This window comes from Pelecanus crispus, chromosome 3, assembly GCF_030463565.1.
Source record: "Pelecanus crispus isolate bPelCri1 chromosome 3, bPelCri1.pri, whole genome shotgun sequence".
NCBI lineage: Eukaryota > Metazoa > Chordata > Aves > Pelecaniformes > Pelecanidae > Pelecanus > Pelecanus crispus.
Window position 1 is genome coordinate 20,431,167 of NC_134645.1, and position 12,006 is coordinate 20,443,172.

General features: G+C 38.0%; 1 protein-coding gene across 1 annotated transcript in view; it reads right to left on the minus strand.

The window, feature by feature from the left end:
- HEATR1 (HEAT repeat containing 1) overlaps nucleotides 1–12,006 on the minus strand; it is a 39,916-nt gene that overhangs the window by 5,935 nt on the left and 21,975 nt on the right. The window contains exons 25-37 of the mRNA XM_075707141.1: nucleotides 11,408–11,539; nucleotides 10,888–10,994; nucleotides 9,645–9,788; nucleotides 8,752–8,870; nucleotides 8,363–8,484; nucleotides 6,745–6,873; nucleotides 5,236–5,466; nucleotides 4,421–4,547; nucleotides 3,231–3,397; nucleotides 2,533–2,579; nucleotides 1,569–1,692; nucleotides 572–712; nucleotides 69–358 (exon numbers count right to left, since the gene is read on the minus strand). Of these exons, the coding sequence (XP_075563256.1) occupies nucleotides 69–358; nucleotides 572–712; nucleotides 1,569–1,692; nucleotides 2,533–2,579; nucleotides 3,231–3,397; nucleotides 4,421–4,547; nucleotides 5,236–5,466; nucleotides 6,745–6,873; nucleotides 8,363–8,484; nucleotides 8,752–8,870; nucleotides 9,645–9,788; nucleotides 10,888–10,994; nucleotides 11,408–11,539 (1,880 nt within the window). The remainder of the gene's footprint in view (nucleotides 1–68; nucleotides 359–571; nucleotides 713–1,568; nucleotides 1,693–2,532; nucleotides 2,580–3,230; nucleotides 3,398–4,420; nucleotides 4,548–5,235; nucleotides 5,467–6,744; nucleotides 6,874–8,362; nucleotides 8,485–8,751; nucleotides 8,871–9,644; nucleotides 9,789–10,887; nucleotides 10,995–11,407; nucleotides 11,540–12,006) is intronic.

Sequence of the window (12,006 nt, forward strand, 5' to 3'; positions counted from 1 at the left end):
CAGTAATGCATTCTAGTATAACTAAATTCCTGCTGCCGTTGGTTCTGCTAAAAAGAACCCAACAGTACCTTGGAAGCTGAGGTATTGCTTGGGCTTTCAGTGTACAGGTGACCTCAGCTATACAGAGCAAAGCACTTCCCATCACATTCTTTTCCTCCTTCTCTGAAGAAATTAGATCAATGGCAGTTTTCAGAACAGGTACAAACGGCACTGGATTTTGTGTGCCGAAGCCTTTGCAGAGCAGCTTGAGGCTGAACAAAGCAGTCTGCCTGTTGATGGCTTGCTCCTCCTCTTCTTCCCTTCTTCTACACTGCACAATAGCAATGAGCTCAGGAACTAGCTCCAGGAGCTGCAGGATCTAGGAGGACAAGAGAACACACACATTAGACTTACAATTAGATCAGAACCTGCAAGGTAACTATGGGCAGGTAGCCTGCATCTCGCTACTCAAGAGCTGCCTGTCAGACCTGGCACTGGTACTTGACGTCTCTACATAGAGCAAACCACTTCTACATCATTCTCTCTCCGGGTACTTCTACTAAAGGAACCGAGTTCAACCACTTCGCCTCACCTGGCTCTTCTGCCACCTTGTGCGCTGCTGCACCTTATTGTTCAAAAGGTCCATTGCCTTACGTCTCACAGATGGGAGCTGATTCATCATTAGTCCCCTAATTACAGGGATGAAGGTTTCTGTTGGCAATAAGGCATTGACCTGCAAGAAAACACAAAACAAAACAATACCATAAACGCTCTCCATGCGCTGGGACATAGTAGCCTCCAAATAAGACAGGGAAACTCTCTTCAACTTCCCACATGGGTTTCAGGATCAAAGAAGGGAGGACAGGCTAGCAACGCTGCATCCGAGGCAAGCAAAAGAACAAAGCAGGGTCCAGTTACAGTACTTAATGTACGTTCACTGGCTGTTAACCAGCCACTACCCACTAGCTCTGAGATTTCTTCAGCAACATCTTTTGTCTACACTGGTGACCTGTTCCTCCTTACCCTAAAATACTCCTGGTAGTGCCCTGTGCATGTACATCATGAAAACTGGAATATGCTTCACAGACAAAAAAAAAAAATCCAAGCTGTGAAAAGATGTAAGCTCCACAGCATGCGACGAGATAGCCAGTCCAATTCTACAAATATACTTCTGATCAGAAAAAGATTAGAAAGAAAAGCATAAGGATTTTTTTTTCCATTTAAAGTCCATGTAGAAATATACAACAGTTCCATTAGCATTAGTTAAATCATTTTATCAGTTAACAGTGAGAAATGCTGCCAAAAGCCATTCTTTTCCACCAGATAGATAGTGAAATGACTGCTTCCAGCCAGTAGAATACTAACTAGAGGAAATAAGCATTCCTGATTTTTTATTTTTCTGGTTGTTCTAAGCTGTTAGCTGTAGTTACTAAAGTTGTTGGATGAGTTTAAACAAAGATGCACCAGGTTGCAGACCATCCAATAAAGATTAGTACTAATCCAACAAGAAATCCTACAAAGGTTATAATCATGTTAGTAAGCAAAAGCAGAAATGTCCCACTGCTAACATGAGGGCTAATGAGACATACTTTATCCAGCATATCATAGGACTTGTTAAGCAGAACCCTCCAAAATTTGGCTGTTGGTTTGTCCACGTTTCCTTCCACTGAAGATGCCACAGTGTTTATATAGCGAAGAACTTCTTCTAGTAGCCTAGATGGAAGGGAAGCATCTTTTCGTAAGTAACAAGGACACTAAAGAAGTCAACTTTATTACTGGAAAGCATAAAATTTCACAAAACAGCAACAATAAAAGAAAATGAAACACCTAATGGAGACTAGCAGATCACATCTACATATTAACAAAAATCTATGGCAATAAGGGCAATTGTGCACATTAAAGAAGTCTACCTGGTACCCCCAAATTACTGTCTATATACAACAATAGTTCTACCTAAGAACTCTAAACCTAAAACAGTCTGGGAGGATATAGATGTTTAAAAATGAGCATTTAAGGAACACAGCATTTAAAATAAATCCTACACCCTTTTTCACTTAGAACAAACATAACAGTTAAACCTCTGCAAAAGAAACCCTCAATTTTGCATCACTGGCTGTTACAGCCCAATGACTGTAACTGTGTCCTGTGATTACTGGTAATTTTCTTACACCAATATAGGGGCACTTGTGAATAATGATTTTTTTTTTCTTACGAATGAAGCAATCTGTTTTGCTAAAAATCTGGAATTCTTTTAGAGACTCCATCATCAATAGCATAATAGTTACAGCCAAGTACGTAAATAAGCACTATCAGAAACACAGAAAGAGTGGATATTGGGTAGAGCAATCTTTCAGAAATAAAAAACTCCACATCGTATTTAAACAAAACAAAACAAAACCCAAATAACTTGCAAATAATAAATACTGCTTGTTGCCATGGACAACATTAAAAGTATCATTGGGGAAAAAAATATTCTAATGGGACTGCACTTAAAAAGTATTCCCAGGTTGCAGTAAAAGCTAGAAATAGGAGTAGAGCAGATTTAAAGCGTACCTCTGTTCCAACTTCTGCAGCTCTTCTGTTTCTTCACATTCAACTAGCTGGTTTAAAAAGGAAGAATGAAAATGCTAAGTGTGAAACTTACATCTCCTCACTAAGTTAATATCCCAGTATATGCAAATTTGTTTGTTCTGAATGAAATGTCCACCTAATGTGGTAATTATGAGTTCCCCACACTTGCACTTAAGCTGTCATTCTAGAAAAGAATCTGAGGATCTTAGGCAATGCAGTCACACTAGCAAATACATTTCACGCCGGTGGATGACGCTCAGTTGAAAAACTGGGAACCACTTCTAGCTAGAGCCACAGCCTAAAATTTGTAACATTTATTTTGTCTTTTCAGAGTTAATGGTATGAATCCCACACCAAACTTGGAGTTACACAGACTGCAAGTGAAATCCCAGACTCCATAAATCCAGTGGGAATCCACTGGGACCAGAATTTCACTTTGTTACCTATTCATCAATCACATAAACGGAGTCTATCTGGAAAAGCCTTCATAAAAAATAATAGACATTACTGAGAGGTTTCAAAACTGTGTCAATAAAGGTGTCAGCAGGATACACTGGACAGTGTATTCTTTCATCCCCTTTGAATATAAAGCCATACTAAAAAGCAAATTAAACCTCATCTATTACAGTATGGCACAATTACTTAATGTGATCAGTTTAAAAGCAATCTGCCATTATTACCTTTTTCACAAAACTCTGAGAGGATAGAAGTTGTGACATGAAGGAGACTGACAAGAATTTGAAATGCCGAAGTTGTTTGTCTGAGTGAGACTCCACATGAAAGAGCTCCCCATCCTGATTTTTTAGCTTTGTCTTGCATGTTCTTGACATTTTTTGCCCAGGATCATCTGTTGAAAACATTCACAAAACAAATTTGCAGCCAAGAGAAAAAGACATTTGATTTCTGATTACAGAAACAAAGTAAAATTACTCAAGGATAGTCATTCTGCAGCATCCAAAATCATGTCAAAGTTCAAAAAAAGATGCTCTGAAATACCACAGAAGGGAAATTTTTCATTTCGACAGCCTCAAAAGAAGTAGTGCCATTTCACTGCCATTCCATCTGATCATTTTTACGTGAAGAATCTTCTTTTTTCTTGGTGCTAAAGCTATGGTACACTGGCTACAAACACAAGAGACTTTTGAGGCAGGACCACATACACTGTGTGTCACATATTTGGGAAAACTGCTTTCAGTGTCATTACCTGGTCCTTCCTGGCTGAGAAAATGTATTCAAACAACAAATACGGAAGTCCTAACTTAAAAAGAAACAACGCTCACCCACCTTCCCCAGTGCTCTTTGAAATAACAGACTGGAAAAGTATTAAAACATATTGTTTAATTATTGCTTCGCTATATTGCAGTAGAAAGAAATGAAACCTTAAAAAAAACCCCAGAAATGACTGGTAGTCCCTGTGATCTTGTCTGCTAAGAATAACAGCTTTTTATTTCGACTCAATGATTTACTGTACCTTCTAAAGGAGGACTACTGTTTGATTCTAAGTGCTCAAATTAATCAGGAATTCTGTATCCCTTAGTCTTCTGTCTAGAGGAGTAATAGAATCACAGAACCATTTGGGTTGGAAGGGACCTTTAGAGGCCATCTAGCCCAACCCCCCTGCAGTGAGCAGGGACAGCTTTAACTAGATCAGGTTGCTGAGAGCCCCATCCAACCTGACCTTGAATGTTGCCAGGGATGGGGCCTCTACCACCTCTCTGAGCAACCTCTTCAGTGTTTTATCACCCTCATTGTAAAAAATTTCTTCCTTGTATCTAGTCTGAATCTACGCTCTTTTAGTTTAAAACCACCACCCCTTGTCCCTTGTAATAGGAAGGTTTATATGCATTTGCTGGCTCTGTTTTGTGGTTACCTTCTTTGTTCTCTGGCAGCTCTGTCAAGTACTGGATTACTTTCATCATGCTCTGGAACTGAGAACGTACATTAAATTCGCAACAGATGGAAATCCAAAATTCAGTGTCTGCTTCCAGGACAGCATCCTGTTTACAGTTTAGAAATTAAAAAAAAAAAGAAAAATTCAAGAATTAAAAAAAAAAAAATTACTAATAATGACAAAAAGACTCACAAACTCCTCAGTGAGTTTGTGAAAATGCCATGGTGAGCTGGATACTGCCAGGATTAACAGCAAGGGTAATAGCAGCAAGCTCTTGGAGAGAACATAGTTCCAGAGGGTGTAGAAAGAGATTAAATTGCTACAGCAAAGACTATAACTTCTCACCAATGTTCCTTTAACGATTGTTTTAGTTTTCCCCATAAACTATGCTTTCACCTAATCTGAGGGCCTGCCTACACAAAAACATAATAGGGTTTTTATCTTGGTTTGTACAGGAAGACCAGTATCATGTTTCACAAACACAGTTAAAGGAAAAAAAAAAATCAACGCTTTAAAATATTGAAGCACTTCATAATTGGATTATCAGCTCTTCAGGTCAAGGATTGCTGTACAATACAATCTGAGTTCTTGTTCAGGTTCCAGGACAAAACAACACTGTATCTGCGATACAAACTGCAGCCAACATCACCATCTGGTTCTGCTACAGCACAAGTTCACCACTTATTTTAGCATAACCTAGGGGCTTATCTTGCACCTTCTTAAAGGCAAGACCACGAGCAGAAAGGGGGGGAACAGTCTCTTGAGGAAAAAGCTGGCCCCACTGGTCTTCTAACCTTGTCTGTGCTTGATGTCGCAGCCACCGTTTTGGTCACATACTGCTCAAAGAGCAGCACCAGGAGAACCCAGAGGAACTTGTCTCCTCCCACCGTAGTGATCAGCTGGGTGAGGATTGGCAGTCGTCTGTGCTCCGGCACATGGGGCAAGGCATCCACAAACACACGAATGATCTTTATCACCACCTCTTCCACGCTTCCCGAGGACTCTGACAAATCACTGTCTTCAGCCTACGTGCAAACAGGTACAGCGGTTCAAACAGGTTATCGCAGATGGGTACAAGTTCTTTCTTGTAAATTCAGAAAATAAGAGAAAGCACTACCTGCCCGATAACAGCATTACCAAAAGCATAATCTCAAGGAAAATAAAAGTGCTCCAAAATAAATAGTTTTCAATCACACAGTTCCTTTTCAGTGTTTAAGGAAGGTGCCTCAAACAAAATGGGGGGGGGGAGAAAAAAAAAAGAAAAAAAAAAAGGAAAAAAAAGAAAAAAAAAGAAAAAAGGTTACTTGGCATCAGCTGAAACAAGCAGGACGTTTCCAAGGGAAAGCAATGTCACATCCTTCTGAAAACTCTGCCTGTAAGCCTGATAGTTAGGGTTTTGGATTCAAGGGCCTAGTAAAAATAATACAAGTAATACTTTTAATAATTGTGTGTGCCATAAATAATTTGTCACAGAAACTTGTGATGGCTGCTATGAAATGTTTAAAATAAAAAAAAAGAGACAGCAACTTGATTTCTCTAACAGGGATCTGCAAGAGGATGCAAAATGTGTATACACATATCATTAAAAAACTGGGAAATCCCCAGCCTGTTGTTATAAGAAGAATTTTTTTTTCCCCAATTCATTTTTATGTAAGAAATTTATAGGGCATTTTTCATGTTTAAATCTATAAATGACTCTAGAATTAAGATTTATTAGGTGCAAGGGAAATCTGACTGAAGAAAAAATGTCCCCTTTGAAAACCAATGATGTATTTTTGCTTTGGTTTATAAACATTTATTTAAGATGTCCAGACAAAACCAAGAAAACCCACACAAACACCAGCTAGAAGAAGAAAAGCATTTGCCAAATATTTTACCCTTCCACTTCCTTCAGACCATGCCTACTATTGATATGACCATGGCATAGTATTAGAGGACTAATAACCACCTTCTTATTTCCAGTGGTTCCTCTACTGAACTTGCCTGCTATTTTTATGATGAAAAAGTTGAACTTAAAGTATGTTTCAGGTCCTCTTTAGGCACAGTTATGATAACATTTTGGCTAAACCATTTATAAAGTGCAGGAGCTCATAAGATTAAAAAGCAGTAGCCTGATGAACTCAGAGTTGGTCAGACGAGAAGTAGTCTGTTAATACAGTTATTATATATAATTTAATATCTATCTAAAAATAATCCTAGAATAGGCTACAACTTGTTCTACCACTGATGTTCTAAACCATTTACTCTACTTAATCTTATTGTTCACTTTTTTCTACTCCTTTCCATTAAGTAGACAAATTTACCTGTATAAGAGCAGGAATAACCATCTGCACTGTCTTATTAATTACTTGGAATGTGTAAGTATCATCCAGACGCAAGACATTTGCTCCCATGAATGTAAAAATGGGCATAATGTTATGGAGAACTTTATCCTGGAAAAGAAGACAGATGAGATTAGTTGATTTTTTGAACTACGCTGCTCTGTATATTAGACCTTGAGGCATTTCTCCTTCCCACAAATGCCATTAAATTCCTATAAAGAAAATGAGAACCATTAGTATCTTCCAAAGTCTCCAATAAACTAATTTTAAACATATAGTGTCCCTTAAAGCTACTTACTATGTGACTATTAGAGTTCGAAATATTATTTAGAAACCAAGATACATTTCTAAGCAAGTGATTAAAGAGTGGAAATTGAGAGTTTAGTCTGATGAAATACTGATGAAATATTCTTCAACTCAGTGCCACACTAGTATGACAAGCAAAATCAGCTATGGGGAGATTTACAGAAGCACAAATGTGAGTGTGGCACAGATGCCAGTGGTTTTCATACCTTTCCACCCACCCTTTTTCTATCTGTAAAACATCTGCAGCATCTACAATCATGCAATGGAAAACAACCATGCTCAATTTAATTTTTGGCTTTTTTGGGGGCTAGACTGTAATGACAGTAATTCATTTTAACAGGGCTGGATTAGAGGTATCACCTAGCTCAAGAGTTAGTTTCCTAGATTTTGTCAGAACTTAAGAGCGAGAGTTACAGGCACATTTTTCATTTGGTTTTAGAGAACTGAAGGAGTGTTTTAGATTTTAAAAGAGAGATGAGACTCATACAAAATATCTCCTTGTATTCTGACCCTGAAAATCTTGTAAGAGCCAGTATCAATGTAGAATAAAAGCTTGGTTCTATAGCAGGTGATGGCAGTAAGATGGCGACAAAGAAAAACAATCCCAACAGCAAAAAAGCCAAATCCTCCACAAATTTGTCAAAAACATTCCAGTTTTGCCTTTTGGGAAAAATGCTATCTTTCCAAGTGTATGGAGAAAGTACTGAGGTAAAGATAAAGATGCAAACTGAGTTTGATACATTTGGATACATTTTGCTCCTTTTGTAGTTTCAAAACAAAAGAATCTTTCTCAGAAGAGTGAGTGTACAGTCAAATTTCAATCCATAGAAGAAAAGGCCTGTTTCTTGGTCAATTAAAATCAGACCAACCTGGTTTTATCATCAACTACAACTACATTTCTCAGTGTTGTACAAGATAGAAACTTGTAAGAATACATGTGCTATTGGGCTAGATGTTTTCTCTCTTGTATATAAAAAAACAGCGGAAAGAAGAAACAATGCATGAGAACTTTGACCATAGCGGGAAGGTGAGGCAGGGCTGTTGTCAGAAAGCTTCTTCCATTTCTAATGCGCTTCATTGGAAGTCATAAATGACTTGGGACCAAAGCATCAAGACAGAGGTTTGTTTTCAAGTAAAATGGAATAGAAAGCCCTACAAGAGCAGGGAACCTGTAAATTTTGCCCCTTGCTCCTTTCAGAAAGTTTCTCCCCATAGAATAGCTCTGTATGTTCTTCATTTTTCCCCAATATTTGGAACCTGAAGAGCTGACACATAAATTTCAGGTACTACTTACGGGAAACATGCCAGCAACAGCACCAAGGAGAAGCAGTGCATGGTGGTGTGTCTGGGGCATTTTAGAAATCCTGATGCACTGAACTATCAGTTCCACGTTAAATTTTTCTTTGTCAAGGATATCTGCAAATAAAAAATATTCACTGATTAACACTTTAATGGTCAACCATGAAGCAATCAACAGTACACTCAAGCACTGGTTTCAATTTGCAAACCATACCTAAGGGATCTACAAAAAATGATTAAGAAGGCAAACTTGTATACCCTGTAGAGGAATTTATCTCTCCTCAACAATACAGCGTAGACCGAGAGAAGAAAAAAGTTGGAGGCCATTGTTTTAATGCTGCACTGGTGAGAGAAGTACCAAGAAATGAGTCTGGCAATTTTTACCTGCTGGGATCTTGCTACCATCTGAAGACAGTTTCTGACAGATGCTTAGCAGGCAGCTGAGGATTAACTGCTTTGTGTATTCCATATTTTCTTCTTCTGATGTCATAGGTTCCAGACACCTATACATTCAGGAAAAAAATTACAGATTGAAAAAGGAGACAGAAAAATAGGCGACTAAACTGCTTATTAAGATACAAATAAGAAACTGCAATCTTCATTCTACAGAAGTTCTAAATTGAGGCTTATAAAAAGCATTTGCCAAAAAGTATCTCTTCTTTTTTGTTTTCAAATACATCAACTGGTCTAATAAAAGACATTTATCAAAGCATTGTCACGAGTATAAGATGATTACCTGAAATATGATTGCCAGTTTATGTAAAGGCAAGTCACAAGGACAAAAGATAAATACCCAATTTATATGTAAGCTTTCCTAAGTGCCTGGAGATAGAGCTGGCAGGAAAAGTGGTAGTTTTCTTAGGTTGCTCTGGATGAAGGCTGTTCCACAATGTTTTGGGAGGAATTTTAAAGCTTAGAGTATTATTATAATAGCTCTGCAAGAGACACAAGTCCTGTCAACTGTCCCAGTTTTAGCACAGGTGTCATCCTTCTTAGCAATCCCAGGCCCTCTACCTGAGAAACAGAGTCTTCACATAAGAAGCTATAGATCAGGTAAAAATCTTAAAAAGTCCATCACATTGTTTAAAGGGCAAAAAAAAGTCTTAACGACTTCCCATTCCCCTCATCTGATTTACCTAAAAGAAGTTCCAGTAAAAAAGGCAAGCTACACTACAAAACATGGCAACAAAGGAGAGAGAAAGCAGCCCATATTTTAATGCTTTACAGTGTCTGCTGCAGAAGAGAAAGCTCGACTCATGTTATGGAGGCACGATTACCGGCTCAGCAGGTTAAAAAGCGCAGGTACCAATGCCTGCGGACGTCTAAGTTTCTTCTTATGCTGCAGTAATTCCAGAATAAGCATAACCCTCTGCCAGCTGAAGTGGCTTGTTTCCGGTGCCAATTCTGCCTCTTGAGGCTTTCTAAAAAGATAAGACAGATCACTGTATACATTTGCAAAGAAAATAGTACAGTGTTTCAGGGAACAAACACATGCATAAGTAAAAAAAGACAAATTTTCTTTCATATAGTAATGTCCTTTACTGCTTCTCCTGGGAGAGGTGGCAATGTGTGGGCTTTTGATTGAAGCAGCAACACATTTTAAACGATCAACAGAAAATCCAGACCAAACTTGAAAAACCAAACAAGCATAGCATGCCTTCTGTGTATACAAAAATTCTACACAAGGAAGCAGACTTCTGTGGAAAAAAAATAAAGTCTATTACCAAATAACTGTCCAAATGCTGATCTGCTTGTCATTCAGGAAACTTGCATCTTCAGAACTACTCCTTGCCTAACCACTGACTCTGCAGGCAATGGGTGTGTGTGCAAGCGTGTGTGTTTATAAAAACTCTGACAGACACAGTTTACAGATGGATAAACCTAATGGGTGACGACGTTAAAAAAGGTCAAGTGAAGGAAAATAAGAACAGCTATTCTAGGTCAAACCATGATAACCCAACTCAATATCCTGTTTCAACAACAGCTGACAGCTGATGCTTAAAGAAGAGAATAAGTACAGTGGACAAAACAGCTCCTTCCTTATGAGAATGGACAGAAAAAGCAAGATGAAGAGATCTAAAAATTAATGATTATCTTAAGATTTTAACTGAAAGAAAATACTGTTTTTCAGTCAACTAACAGGAACATTTTGATGAGCATCTGTACACTTCAGCCATGTGTATGTAATTTGTCCATACATCTTTATTACTAACCAAGTTTAATACCTACAAAAATGAATCATGTTCAACTGTGTCAAGCCAGATTCTGTAAGACCAAATGTCAACATTAAAACTACTGGATTTTTTTTTTTTTTCCGTAATTTTGACTATAGTTCCATCAGTTCTCAAACAGCAACATGAGTTGGTTTTCTCCTGCCAAGAGTAGCTCACAGTTACTTTACTGTGCAGGGGAAAAGAAGAAATAGATGCTTATACTTTCAATACAAACTATGCAATGTAGTAAAACAAGTGGCATTTTCAAACTGTACAGGTAATATTTTGGGGTTTCTAGTTATTTTACCTCTGTTGCTGCATTTTCTGCCTTCTCGTTTGCTGAACAGTGGCCAGACTTTTGGTTTTCTCAGGAGGCTCCAGTTCTTTAACAATCTGCTCAGCACATACGGAAATCTGAAACAAAGAACAATAACACAAGTACCAATTAACAACATGTCACATCACGCATCTATGCTCCCTCCTTTTTTTTAAAACACATCCCTTTCATGCACATGTGCGTATATAATCCACATATCAAGTCATATCCCAGACTATGAAAATCAGTGCAGCAGAAAGAAGTGACTTCTGCTGAATTCATTCACATAGTATAGTAAATGACTAATGCATGGCTTTTCAAGAAATACCTTCTAAAAGCACTCACTTAACAAACTTTTCGTGCCATTAACACAATTATATTATGTGACAAATAGTTTCCGATTCCTTTCATGCTATGAATGATACAAACAATGAGTGTTACTTAATGTAGCAACACAGAACCACCGCAACAGGTTTGAACATATTTCTATGTTCTGGTGTTTGCCACTTACCCCTTTAAACACACTGCTAATAGTCTGGGCACAAAGCGGGTTCTTACAGTTTAACAGCAAGTCAAACAATACTTTTAATAGCTTCTGTTGCACCATCCCATCTGACACAGCTGCAAAGAATGGTTTAGTAATCTACAAAAGGGAAAAAAGGACACAGGTTTACTCTAAGAGGGTAACAAAATTGCAAGCTATGGAACTTAGGTATGTTAGATTATGTATGACACACCCAATCACACATGCATGTTAGTATGAACATATATCATAAAAATTTGCATATTAACTATGTATTTGTATATACCCAGGAATCCTTAGATGCAAAGCACGTACTTCTGAAATACCCATCAGACATACAGATTCCTGAAATTTTTCACACAGCTTGCCTGGTGAGGGGAACAAACTTGCTGTTGCCAGCCTTTGGTAAGTAAATGCTAATACCTGGCTAATAGAAGGCCTGAATTTGTAGCCTCCTTCAAAGGAGACTATTTCTCACCTGCTGTATTTTCTTGATAATTTTTCCTCAGAAGAAAAACATGAAGTAAAGCTCCTGCTTGACTGACAAAAACTAAGGACAGTGGAACAGTAATATCTGCAGGCAATGA